At 44.7% G+C, this 14731-nt stretch overlaps 1 protein-coding gene across 2 annotated transcripts in view; it reads left to right on the top strand.

Annotated features, from left to right (window-relative positions):
* THADA (THADA armadillo repeat containing) overlaps positions 1-14731 on the top strand; it is a 479325-nt gene that overhangs the window by 58940 nt on the left and 405654 nt on the right. For both annotated transcript variants that reach the window (XM_075863236.1, XM_075863235.1), the window contains exons 20-21: positions 2120-2281; positions 10416-10573. In XM_075863236.1, the coding sequence (XP_075719351.1) occupies positions 2120-2281; positions 10416-10573 (320 nt within the window). The remainder of the gene's footprint in view (positions 1-2119; positions 2282-10415; positions 10574-14731) is intronic.

Genomic DNA, 14731 nt, shown 5'->3' on the forward strand with positions numbered 1-14731 from the left:
GGGACCAGCGTTTTTACATTAATATTCCAGATTTGTGTAAATAACGTTATTGTGTTTTTTTTGGTTTTTTTGTATAATGAAATACAACTTTCTAATCCTGCTTCTTGCATCAATTCCTCACCATTTCCAAGATCTCTGCTTGCAGTCAGTTGAAGGAAACATACATTGTTTACTTTCAGTTGCTAAAAATCTTTCAAGACCTAGTGCTGCTCACACCGCTGCATGGCTTGTTACAGGAGAGTGCTTTGATACACCGTAATGTTAGATTCATCTGCAATAGAATTGTAGCACAATACGCACCGAAAATCCATAGTGGGAAAAGTCTGTACCTTAGGCTACGTTACATGCAGTTTTTAACCAGTTCAGGACCAGGCTATTTTGAGGACCAGACACCGTTTAGCCATTTTTAGCACGTGTTAGTTAAATGGCTATAACTTTTTTATTTGTTAGGCTAACGACGTGATTTTTGCCATGTTTTTTCCATTGGTTATGCAGGTTTCTTTTTTTTTTTTAATCGTTTTAATACACATCCTTTTTGCTATTTTAGACTTTTTAGGCTTCCAGTTTGAAAATAATAGTAAAAAAATTAACTTTTTTTTGGTAATAACATAGCTTTACCCTAAAATAGACCTTTTATTTGTGATCGTCATTGTCTACCATGAATTTTAATATATTACTTGTCTATATTCGGGTAATTGGGTCCAGGCTAGCGTTACAACAATGATTGGTGGGGGGGGGGGGGTTTTTTGGGGTGGGTATTTTATGTGCAATTTTTTTTTTTCTTTTTGTACTATAGTCTGTCCCTCAAAGGTCAAAAAAGATCTTTGGGGAACTTTATATATATTTTTTCTTTCTTTTACACCTTGTTTTTCCACAGCAGCCCCAGTTACAGGGGAAATCAGCCCTCTCATAGTGACGATTGTCACTAATAGGGCTGTGCTGGGTCTAGTAAGACCCAGCAGAAGTCTGTCAGTAACGGCACCCGGCGATCATGTGACCAGTCACATTAACACCGGGACCAATAGAGACAGCGGCGCAGCCGCTGCCTCCATTCCTATACACAGCGCGCATTGAGCGCTGTGTAAAAGAGATCGGAGAAGACAGAAGCAGCGAAAGCTGCTTCTATCTTCTCCTCAGGGTCCCCGGCAGTCACTGACAGCCGGAGACCCGACATTCAGCTGCCCGATTGCGCGGGCAGCAAGTTAAAACCTTGAGCCGTAATTAGTCTATAGCGCAGTAAAAACACAGCCAGCGGTCGGGAACCAGTTAAATCAGATTTTTGCAAAGGTTCCCACATGTTATTTAGCTATTCGTGAAATCTACAGCTAACCCAGAAAGATACCCAGCATGCTCTGAAATCTGCACTGTTTTTTTTTTTTTGCGGGGTTTTGTTTTTCCTGCTGCTTGAATGTTTTGTTTTGTTTTTAAAACCCTTATTCACTTGCATTGTGCTGTACGTGGTTGAAGATTCCGCACCAAAAATCTGCAAGAAATCCATCACGTATGAACATGGTCTAACAAGCCCTGCAGCTCTGTGAGCAAAATTAGGTCCAGACACTGAATATAAACCATAAATGACTCAAGCATAGAGCTTGAAAACCTAGATGGCGACGCATATTTACCAAGTTGCATAACGTTGCTGAGCTAGGCCTCGCGGCAGAAATACGGCTCCTTTTTGTACAAAGCCGTAAAAGGGCACCCATGCAAGTGTAAGGGCCTGTACGCCTAATGCGCACGACCGTGTGCTGCCCTAGTCCCGTGCGTGATCCGTGGAAAGACAGGACATCTATTCACGGAGACGTTCACCCACTAGAGAGAATGGGTCTGTGAGAATTCGGTCGTGTGCAAAAAAAGTATATTACTTTAAAACCGACCCATTGCTTTTACACTTGTTTACATCTGTGTATTTATATTCCCCTTTTATGTTGCTCTGTTGCGTGATTATTTCTGCAGCTGTCTTGAAATACGTCTCTCTCGGGGTGAACCATGTTACCACTGTGCCTTTTAGCTGTTTTGGGTCCTGTTACCTAAAACAGTCAGGGCTCGGAGGTGAACTCTAAAAGACAAAGCCGTTTTTAGTTCGCTGTCCCTCTCTGACTATATTCATTGTCTCTCCCAGAAGCTGCAGCTCAGTTGCACATGATAATGAGTGAGATCAAACCACGGGACACAAATGATTATTTCACGCAGCCAAGAATATTACAGAAAGAATATGACCTACATTCCCAGGCCCTTCCAGAAGACCGTGTACCGTCCAATACCCTCTGTGCAGAAATGAAAGGTAATGACATGTAATTAAAGCAATTAAAAACCTTATTAGTCATCTAAGTTGATGAGTTTTTATAAAGCCAGTCTGACGTAGTTCATTGATGCACTACAATATTAATTATTCCATATAGTTTTGTTTGTTGCTGCCCCATATTCTGGAAGAACACAAATGGCGCAGGTTTTAGGACACTGGTCCGCGAGTCACGTGTGACCGCTTTTCCATCCGCACTGGCAGTAAACAAGCTGCAGTTATTCCTCATTTTTGCCCTTGTCAATTTACATTTTCCTTCTGGTCTCGCTTCGCTTTGATCAGCGTCTTCAACCTTAAGGAGAGCCGACAAGTTAAGGAATTCCGTTTTTGCCACTGAAGATTTAGCAGCATGGGTTCGCTTTTTCGTATTGTACCAGGCCACTCTTTAAGGCTATATGAAAATGTATGCGGCGCCAATCAATAGTATGATGGCAATGATGAGGATTGACTTCATACAACAGCACAAAAGGGGGAAGATGGAAAATTAAAGATAATTGTAGGAAAATATCCTGGACTTAAAATAATCTTTCAAATAATGCACATAAGCTCCACAGAGAGAGGTCTATACTCAGAGTGTGAGACCTGTACAAGGGGGGGGGGGAGAGTGTGAGACCTGTACAAGGGGGGGGGGGAGAGTGTGAGACCTGTACAAGGGGGGGGGGGAGAGTGTGAGACCTGTACAAGGGGGGGGGGAGAGTGTGAGACCTGTACAAGGGGGGGGGGGAGAGTGTGAGACCTGTACAAGGGGGGGGGGGGAGGAGAGTGTGAGACCTGTACAAGGGGGGGGGGGAGAGTGTGAGACCTGTACAAGGGAGGGGGGGGGAAGAGAGTGAGACCTGTACAAGGGGGGGGGGGGGGGGAGTGTGAGACCTGTACAAGGGGGGGGGGGGAGAGTGTGAGACCTGTACAAGGGGGGGGGGAGAGTGTGAGACCTGTACAAGGGGGGGGGGAGAGTGTGAGACCTGTACAAGGGGGGGAGAGTGTGAGACCTGTACAAGGGAGGGGGGGGGGGGAAGAGAGTGAGACCTGTACAAGGGGGGGGGGGAGAGTGTGAGACCTGTACAAGGGGGGGGGGAGAGTGTGAGACCTGTACAAGGGGGGGGGGAAAAGAGAGTGAGACCTGTACAAGGGGGGGGGGAAAGAGAGTGAGACCTGTACAAGGGGGGGGGGAAAGAGTGTGAGACCTGTACAAGGGGGGGGGGGAAAGAGTGTGAGACCTGTACAAGGGGGGGGGGGGAAGAGTGAGACCTGTACAAGGGAGGGGGGGGGAAGAGAGTGAGACCTGTACAAGGGAGGGGGGGGGAAGAGAGTGAGACCTGTACAAGGGAGGGGGGGGGGAAGAGAGTGAGACCTGTACAAGGGAGGGGGGGGGGAAGAGTGAGACCTGTACAAGGGAGGGGGGGGGGGAAGAGAGTGAGACCTGTACAAGGGAGGGGGGGGGAAAGAGAGTGAGACCTGTACAAGGGAGGGGGGGGGGGAGAGTGAGACCTGTACAAGGGAGGGGGGGGGGGAGTGAGACCTGTACAAGGGGGGGGGGAAGAGTGTGAGACCTGTACAAGGGGGGGGGGAGAGTGAGACCTGTACAAGGGAGGGGGGGGAGAGTGAGACCTGTACAAGGGGGGGGGAGAGTGAGACCTGTACAAGGGAGGGGGGGGGGGGGAGTGAGACCTGTACAAGGGGGGGGGGAAGAGTGTGAGACCTGTACAAGGGGGGGGGGGGGGGAGAGTGAGACCTGTACAAGGGAGGGGGGGGGAGAGTGAGACCTGTACAAGGGGGGGGGAGAGTGTGAGACCTGTACAAGGGGGCGGGGGGAGAGTGTGAGACCTGTACAAGGGGGCGGGGGGAGAGTGTGAGACCTGTACAAGGGGGCGGGGGGAGAGTGTGAGACCTGTACAAGGGGGCGGGGGGAGAGTGTGAGACCTGTACAGGGGGGGGGGGGGGGAGAGTGTGAGACCTGTACAAGGGGGGGGGGGGGGAGAGTGTGAGACCTGTACAGGGAGGGGAGTGAGACCTGTACAAGTGGGGGGGGGGGGAGAGAGTGTGAGACCTGTACAAGGGGGGGGGGGGGGGGGGAGTGTGAGGCCTGTAAAAGGGGGGGAGGGGAGTGAGACCTGTACACGGGGGGGGGGGGGGAGTGGGGGACCTGTACGGAGTGGGGGACCTGTACGGAGTGGGGGACCTGTACGGAGTGGGGGACTGGGAGTGGGAGACCTGTACGGAGGGAGATGTGCTGCCGACAATGATACAATCAGTCGTTGAACAAGTGTTTGCTCGTTCATTGGCTTATCGTCGCCCTGTTCACATGTAACGCTGCGTTCATATAAACGCTTGTTTGCCCGATTATTGACCCGTGTCAAAAGGACTTTACTTTATGTAACACTTGCAGGTCATTGCTGTAGTCACTAGTTTTCCCAGACTCCTGAACGGATAATTTTGTGGCAATATATTCCCCCTGCCCATAGTGTAGCATAACAGATTGCTGGATGACAACCCCTGTTGGAGCTGTTATGGTGGCAGTACTGGTTGTGACTGACTTTGACGAAAGCCACAACGTTTTACCGGATTCTCTCTATGACTAACGGTGCCCAACGGTCCCTATTGGCTTCTAATGGATTCCGTTGTGGCATCTTTAATTTTTACAGGAAGATTAACCTCCAACGCAATCAGAAAAGAGTCTAAACATGATGTGTCTTTGTACTGGTGACTGTGGGATAAAGTGTTTTGCATTTTGAAAGATTCCGGTCTGGTGCACACCTTGCACAGTTCAGACCTGCACTACAACCAATTAACACTCCAACAAGATTGCGCTTTTGTTGTGATTTTTGCTATAATATCCGTTTTTGTACCTAGTGCTGCTGCTATGGAAAACGAGCATGCTCGCTCCGTGGTGTGTATAAATCACATAAAGCACACCCTTACTATGTTTCCTCCAGTATGTGGCCACTGGCTGCTTTGGGTTGGGTCGGGTGAACCTACTAATAGGCGATCCTGTGTGCATGCTGTAAGTATCTGCAGTCGGAAATTGTCACATCGTCTATAGGTCAGCATGTTTAATATACAAAACGACGTCATCTTTTTTTAAAATTTATATATATATATCTATCAATCTATCACATTCATAAAATATAAGCTATAAAATGTTTTCTATCTTTTCAGTAAAAACATTCACATTATAATCTCAATTTGCAGCACCTGTTCTCATGTTTTTCTATGATAACACTTCCTGTCCTGTTCTTTGGTGGCTCAATGTTATCATAGGGAAATTGTGTGGATCCAAATTTTCAATGACAGCGCGGTCACCACATATATGCGCATTCGTATATACAGCCATGAATGCAACCATGTACTTTCCATAATACTCTTCTAAAGTGTGTGTTTGTACCTAAACTTGTTTTTCTTTTATAATTCATTAACTGACCATTTGGTGGCGCTGTGGTGCTGCTGCTACTTCGCTTCTCTGCCCATACATTGGCTCATCACCACAAGATATTGTGTTCAAGGTCAGGGGGCAGCTGTGTAGATTATGGTTTAATTTCTGCATAATGGGAAAAGAAGCTAGATTTTCAATGTAAAATGGGATCTTTAGTTTAATAATGAATAATTGCCTGTAACTGAAGTGAACGCTTGTCTCGTTTCTTTGTGAAGAATGTCCTTGTTCTATTTTCTAGTTGTCAGAAGTTTACCAGCACAGATTGTACAATTGAAATCCACGGCTTGGCGTTTTGGGTACCAGAAAAACGTTGTATTTTTCCAACGATACATATGTATTTGTCACTTTGTTACATCGCCCTGTTCTCTAGTCATAGCATTGTGCTAAATGAAGGCTTAAGGTTTTAACTCAAATTCAGGAATATATTCATAATCGTATCTTCTCTGTAAGACCTCAGGTAGCAAGCATATTGTGGAAGTCAAAGCTGACTAATTCAGCTCTGCTGCAATTGGAAAAACGTGGTACTTTTCTCCTCTCTGTATTTTATTTGTGCCCTTTTTTTTTTTTTTTCGATTTTTATGCTATTTTTCTGCCAGATCCCTGGGTTAGGACATATTGACGTCATCTATGTGTTACATGATCATTTGAATGTATGTCATGTAATACCATATTTTCCCTGTAGGAAATATTTGCGGTTGCCCACAGCTTCCCTTGTGCTAAGTGACATTTGCCACGGGTTTCAGCTGATGGAATTGTGCCGTTTATGGAATGACACTGCTCCTTTATGTTTTCAGGTATATAAAGGGAAACTTTAGGAAAACCAGGTATGGGCTGTTGCCTAGCAACAGTCCATGCAGAGTACGGACAGCAGCTAGACGGCTGGGAGTGATCAATAAGGTGCTGGTCGGCGGTCTCCGGTATCTGGCGCCATGCTGACTGCAGTGCATCCCACATTTGCTGGATGGTGCGTGGTGGAGGATCCATTGAGCGAACAAGACCATTGAGGTGGTCTCACAGATGCTCAATTGGGTTCAAGTCTGGCGAATTAGGGGGCCAGGGAAGTACTTGGAAGTCTTGGTCGTCCTCTTCCAACCACTGTCGGACATTTCTAGCCGTGTGACATGTCGCATTGTCTCGCTGGAAGATCCATCTACCCCAGGGAAGACTAACAGCATGTATGGGTGGACATGATCTACAACAATGGATTCATATCCATGTGGAAGGGTCTGAACCGATCTGGGTGAGTGGGCCCAGAGAATGCCATGAAAAAATTCCCCAGACCAGAACACTTCCGCCACCAGCTTGTGTCCATCCAGCAATGGTTGCGGGGTGTTTGTTCTCTGTTTCTCGTCTGACACGTCAACGTCCATCAGAGAAGGCAACCCTTTGCCAATCATTGGTGGTCCAATTCTGATGCTGCCGTGCAAATTGAAGCCTTTTTTTCCTGATTCAACTTTCTTGGCATAGGAGCAGTGACCATCCATCTGCTTCGGAGCCCCATACGCAGTAGGGTCGCTGAATTGTTTTATACACACGTCTGGTAGTCCCCTGGTTAATTTTCATAGTGAGCTGCTCCACTGTAGCGTGTCATTCGGCCCTCGCGCACCTTCATAGCCGACGTTCACCTTTCACGTCGGTTATTACCAATGGTGCCATTTGTCCACTCACGATACACTTTCACCACAGCAGCACGTGAACAGTTCACAAACTGCGCTGTGTGAGAAATACTGCCACCCTGGGCCCGAAAGCCAATAATCATCCCTTTTGCAGCTCTGATCGCCCATTTTACCCATGGCAACGAGTGATGTGTGTTCAGACAGCCTATCGCACACCTTATACCAAGCCAGCCCACGACACATCACTTCCTTCATGGGCTACGCGTCGCTGATGTCATAATAATTGACACAACTGTGTGTATCCTATCGATCGATCTATCTACAGTGGATATATAAAGTCTACACACCCCTGTAAATATTAATACAAGATGAATCCTTTCATAACCTTTTAATGTGTCCCAGATTCTGTACAATTCCATTGAAAAACAAACTGAAATAATTTTTAGAGGGGAATAATAACAAAACTACAATAATGTGGTTGCATAAGTATGAACACCCTCTTATAATTGGGGATGTGGTTGTGTTCCAAATTGGCCAATCATATTTAAACTCATGTTAAATAGCTGTCAGTACGCAGCTGCCATTATATAAAGTGATTCTGAGTAACCCCATATAAAGTTCAGCTGTTCTATTAGGGTTTTCCTGACATTTTCTTTGCATGTGACCACAAAAGCCATGGTCCGTAAAGAGCTTACAACACGTCAAAGGAATCTGATTGTTGAAAGGCATCAGTCAGGAGAAGGTACCAAATAATTTCCAAGGCATTAGATATACCATGGAACACAGTGAAGACGGTCATCAAGAAATGGATTACATTTGGCACAACAGTGACAATACCAAGAACTGGACGTCCCTCAAAACTTGCTGAAAAGACCAGGTAATAGTCCAGCCAGAGCCCAGACTTGAATCCCATTGAAAATCTGGGAGGTGACCTGAAGAGGGCTGTACACAGGAGATGACCCTCGCAATCTGACTGATTTGGAGCGCTTTTGCAAGGAAGAGTGGGCAACAATTACCAAGTTAATATGTGCCATGCTGATAGACTTCTACACAAAAAGACTGAATGCTGTCATAACATCAGAGGGTAATTCAACTAAGTATTAGTTTAAGGGTATGCAGATATATGTAACCACGTTATTTTTGTTCTTTATTTTTATTTTTCCACCTTTAAAAGATTTCAGTTTGTTTTTCAATACAATTGTACAGATTATGGGCCACATTAAAGTTGGAAAAGTTCTGAACTGATTCATCTTGGACTTATTTTGTAACATGACAAAAACCTGGCATTGGTAACGGTCCAATATCATTCAGTATGGACACTCTCTCCCAGAAAAATGCAGTGGACAGTCCGCAATCAAATGAGGGTGGTGATGCCCCAGAGGAAGCCGGAAGGACGAAACCCAGGGTCGGGCGAGAGTGTTTGGCGTGCCGCCTAAAAATTTGAAAGATTTTTACTTGCCTTGATGCTATTATTTCTTGTTACTTTCAGAGGGTGTTGCACTATGTGTCTTCCTTTTTCCATCTATTAGAGACATAAGATCCGTTTCCTACCAGGAGTTCTTTGAACGTCGAGAGACGATACGGAGCTCGGTGGGACTACAGGGATAAGAATTACCATCGACACCCTCATTGGATTGCGGATTGTCCACTGCATTTTTCTGGGAGAGAGTCCATACTGAATGATATTGGACTGTTACCAGTGCCGTCTGAGCGGTAAACTTAACTGTACTTTATATATGTCATTTAGGGTATTTTTTGGATCATACTCTATTTAGTTTTACCTGCTCCGGTCTGAGAGAGATATATTGTGGGTATTTGAGCCTGGAGAAAACTACCATTATATTTTAACAGGGGTGTTGACTTTTTATATCCACTGTATCTCTCTCTTATACTGGCAGTACAAACTTTTGTACGTGAACCTTTTTTGATCTCGTTATTTTTCTCCCACGTGTTTTCACTATAATCACTTGAGAGCGCTGAGTCATCTTTCCGCAATCCTTCTCGATCTGCCGTGACGTTTCGAGAGTCTCCGTCCTCTTACCCATTCATGAGTGTCGTACAGTCAACTATCTCATTCCCACTCATATCTGTTCCTAGGCACAAAATAACAACGCTTCCTCGCTGGCATGGAGCTGCAGAATAAATCTCTGTACCGGCTGCTGTAAAATCACGGTTTCACGGTTAATCAAAATGGCTCCTCGTGATTACATATTAGGTGACAACCCCTGACTAACCTTGATCTTTTTGTTTGGCTGGAACATTCACTGCTGACTAGCAATAAACCTAATTGGTCAAACACCTCTTGGTAAGTCCGCACAGGGCGTCATTGGTGTGGCCTACAGCCGTGCTGGTACCACCTTCTGAGCGTTTCTCAAACTACTTTTTAATTCCAGTACGTTGTTGTGGGTAAAAAGTCTGTTTACCTGCAATATTGTGTGGCTATAAAGGATGTTTTCGTTAATGGCCGCACGATTTTGCAGGTAAATAGCCATTTTACCTGCAACAACGAATGGCTCTCAATAAGTAATTTGACAACCACGCCGATCAGGATGCGGACGGAGCTGTCTTCTGCGTCCATTTGCTCCGTGGGGCCTTACCCTCTGTGAACGTATAAGCCCATAGCCCTGCTCATAGATAGGCAACACCCTAATGCACACAACCATGTGTGCCGTCCGTGATCCGTGGAAAGATAGGACACATCCTATCTTTCCACGGATCGGAGAGTCTGGTCCGTTTTCACGGACCCCATTCACCCGCTAAAGTGAATGGGTCTGTTAAAACTATCGGGTCCCACTCAGATGCCGTAAAAAACGGCCCGAGTGGCACACTCTCGTGTGCAACTGGCATTAGAATTGTTCACATCTGATTAAAATTTTCATGAAAATTGAATTCACATGCACCAGATTTGTTTATCTGGGACACTAATCCATGCAGCCACTGCAGAAACAACCCCATTCAGCCGCAGAAATTTCTGCATCAAATCTACGTAGCGTGAATTTACTCCTATTGATCTTTTTTTTTATTTCTCCATTAATTTCTGTAAATAAATTTGCTTTGCTTTTCTGTAAAGGAGGCGAGGGCGCATCATGCAATGTGACGGCTCAAATGGTCCTGGTTTGCTGCTGGAGGAGTATGAAAGAAGTTTCCTTATTGTTGGGGTTTCTATGCCAAAGTCTTCCGCTGCAGACTGATCTGGACTCCCCTCAGGGTCTCGTTACAGTGGAACAGGTAACCTTGCATAAAGTTCTTTTCAAAATATTGAAAACTTTTCTATGAGAGTGAAATATGTATCCGGCGTCTTGTAATACTTTCCTCTCCTGAAGGTGTATTGGGTCTTTGAATTGCTATTTGCTTCTAGTTAAATTTGCGGCTATTCCATTTGGCTCCTCGGCAGTCGGAAATCTTGCGCTGAGAAGTTCTCATATTCAACAAATATGAAACCAGCTCGGGGGCTTCGCTCTAATGGTCCCTCCATGAGTTACTCAGATAATTAAGATTTCATATAGACCACATTTATAGCTATAAACTTCTCCATATTTGTGTGTTCGTTCTACGTTTTGATCCATTATATTTTTGGGTAACGTGGTAAAATGATAGAATTATATGACATTATAAAAAAACTGAATGATATTTTATAAGAAAAGTAAAATGTCTTTGGAGTAAATGGACATCTAAATGACTAATAGGGCTTTCTAGGATTAGAAGAACTTGGATGCCCTCTCCAAAAACAGCACCACATCTGTTCACAGGTTGTGTGTGGTATTGCAGCTCAGCCCCATTTTTTCAATAGAGTTGAGCTGCAATATTAGACCTAAACCATGGACAAGTGCGGCGTGTTTTTTTTTCTATGAAAGCTGCCATGTTTTTCTAATCCTAGACAGCCCTTTTAATGGAAACCGCATTAATGTAATATGTTGATATTCTAGTATACTATGTTATAGATAAAAGTCTTGCTGTGTTTTTTTTTTTTAATGTTTCGTTTTATAATCCTAAATAATGTTAAAGGAGTTTTCCCGTACTGGACATTTACGGCAGATCTACAGGATATGCCATAAATGTCCGATAGATACGGGTCCCACCTCTGGGACCCACACCTACACGTTGCCGACACTGGCTGGGGATTCTGCTCCAGGGGGATCCCCTTACGTCACTATACATCTAGGAACGGTGACAGGAGAGGCTCTCTCGGAGCTGAATCCCCGCCCAGAGTGTTGCCGCCGCTATGGCTGGGGATTCTGGCAGTGACGTACGTCACTTGAGGTAGCGCTGTGCCCTGGGAGTCCTCTTGGCCAGTATCCGTTTTTAACGGTCATCACAAGGATTCATTCCTGAAAAACGGCCGTTAAAAACTGACCCATTGATTTCTATAGGTGCTGTTTTGTCGTGAAAACGGCTAAAAATAGGATGTAAATACAGCCAAAGAACTACATTGTTATGAAAACTGACATTTTTCATTGTTGTGTGAATGTAGTCTAAATCGGAATGCATTAAGCTCCCCCTAGTGGTGGCTTCTGGCAGCCAGAATTTTATGACTTAACGCTATATCTATGTGAAGGGAAACCGGGAATTTGGATCTCTGCAAAACAAAAAACATATATTATAAAATTAATGAACACCGAATTCTAGATCTATTAAGATAAAAAAATGTGGAGATTTACTTGGATGTATCCCACGCAAACTAACAATATCCAGTCTTGATATTTTGATGTGAAATGCTGTGTAGAATGTACTTGGTTATCTGTCATTTAATAATTTTTTTTTATCAGATTATTCCTCTTTATTAGGACAGCGGTTCCAGAAATAATAAGACTGCTGTAAAGCGACACCACTTGCTTTGTGGTAATCTAACCCTCATTATAGAGTGGAGGGTAAAAGAGCTAATTTATTTGTATTTTTTCCTTCTTCCTTTTGAGGGGTTTAATTTGCAAGTCTTTAACATTGTTATTAACTTTGACCTACGTTTTTTCGAAAATTGCATATACAGTACAAAGTAATTTTATGTATATATTTTCATGTTCTTCTATCTTTAAACTTTTTTTATGTTTGGAATGTGGTATTTAAAATTTGCAGAAGATTGCAGCTTAAACACAGGCATGGATAAATTTACATGGTGTCGTGTTTCTGGTATCGTGCCCAAAAATTAGGAGACACAATTTTTTTAACTTTAAAACTTGCTGAGCGCTGAAAATACACCTTAGGCCTTATTCATACGAGCGTATTTCACGTCCGTGTGCTGTCCGTTTAAAGAACGGACAGCACACTGACCAATGCAATTCAATGAGGATATTCGCTCATCTGTTTTTTCACGGAGCTTGTGTCCATTGCGTGAAACTCACCACATGTCCTATTCTGGTTTGTTTTTGTGGATCAGACTTGCCCATTGGGTTCAATAAGGTACGTGAATAAAACGACATCTGTTTTTCTATCCGTTTTTCATGCAACAGTTGCTAAAAAAATTTGGGGAACAAACAAAACCGGAAGTGCTTGCAGAGGAGGAACAGAGACGAGAAAAACGGATGACACACGAAAACTACAATGACTCAACACGGACAGTCATATGCATATGAAACGACCCGTCCTTTGCTGATGCAAATCGGACACGTTCGTGTGAATAAGGCCTTAGAATAACCAGACTGCAGCCGCTTAACAAAAAAATGTGCAAGACTATCCTACCAAGACTTAATGTGTAGTTTATTTCCCCGCCACCATTAATAAATCAATGCTCTGTGCCCTCAATTCCAGGCACTCAATGACTTGATTGAGCCCTTTTACCAAAGCCATTCAATAATCCGCCAATAATTCAACCACAACCAATAAAAGTCCAACCTTGGAGAATAAGTTTCCAGCCTGTGCTCTTACATCACTAATAAATAACAAACCTGGGCCTTTCACCAAAGCCAATAAGTTACCGGGTAGTGTTCACATTCACTGCCAGTCTTGGCTTCGCCCACAATCGTTAGTAGTTGACCTACCTGAGCCCCTCAAATATATCCAATAAATGACCAACTTTAGCTGTTCTACCAAGGTCCACAAACCATTGTACGATGACCTGCCATGGAAGAAAAGTATCAAACATCCCCAGAATAAAGGAACCATTGCAGTCTTGGGGGATTAACCTTGTACTTTGGGGCTTAGTAGACACATTTTCACAGTTAATGGGGCAGATTGACTAATAATGTCTAACATTTACACGCCGTAAACTTAGACCAGGCAGTCAAAAGATGCGCCAAAGTTGGCACAGTGTATGATAAGTTTAGCACACGTTGATAGACCTGTTACGGCTGGTTCACATCATGTTATTTTCCTTCTGTCGGAGGTATACATCAGGAGGCGTCCCGAAGTACGTATACCTCCGACAAGGTAGCGACTTATCCTACTGTATAGGTGCACATTCGGATATGTCGCCCAGACACAGTTCTACTAGAAGCGCTGTGCCCGGAGAAGCCCCTTAAGTCACTGATGGACCCTGATTTTAGGAACCTTGAGACGCTGGAATTCCTGGCCAGAGCATCGGCAATGCTTTGGCTGGGGATTCCGCTCCTGGGGGCGGGGGTCCATATATGGACAGTCTTGTCAGGGCCTTTAAAGTACAGAGTAACCCGGCCAGAGCATCGGGAGCGCTCTGGCCAGGAACCCTGCAACTGGAGGGTGTTAACCATTTAACCTTTTGAGTGAGCAGCTCCCTGCTGACACCCTGTAGACAAGAGTAGAAATGTAGTATTACTTGTGTGCTTTAACCTCTTCACGCACTGCTCCGCAATAGTACGTCCTGCAAAGGGGTTGCTTCCCTCATCAGGACGTACAGTTGCGGAGTAGTTCCCGGCGCACACTGTTCTAACCGACAGTGTCCGGGAACCGGGAGGTCACCTGTCCCCAACAGCTGACACTCCAGCCTTGCCGGTCAGCGGACTATCGCCGCTGCTTTTGGCAATTAACTCCATAAATGCGGCGACTATTGCGTTCGCCACATTTAAGGGGTTTGAAGCACATCGGCAGCCTCCACAAAGTGATTGTGGGGGCTGCCGATGCTGGTCGTGGCAATCAGAGGTCAAGACAATGACCTCCGGGTTGCCATGTACGGAAGCCTCGGAGGAGCAGCCTCGGAGGAGTAGCCTCCAGCCGGTCCTCGGAAACTTCCTGTCAGTGTGACTGTCACGTCACAATGACAGTTAGAATACATTACACTACGTGTGCAGTGTAATGTATTCCAGCAGTGATCAGAGCTGCAAGTCTAAGTGTTCCCTAGTGGGACAAATAAAAAATGTTTTAAAAAAGTGTAAAAATAAAAGTTATATAAACAAACACTGCATTTTTTTCATATAATAAGACTTTCACTATAGGAAAAAAATGAACACGTTAAAAAAAAGTAGACATATCTGGTATCAC

This window comes from Rhinoderma darwinii, chromosome 4 (genome assembly GCF_050947455.1).
Source record: "Rhinoderma darwinii isolate aRhiDar2 chromosome 4, aRhiDar2.hap1, whole genome shotgun sequence".
Lineage (NCBI taxonomy): Eukaryota > Metazoa > Chordata > Amphibia > Anura > Rhinodermatidae > Rhinoderma > Rhinoderma darwinii.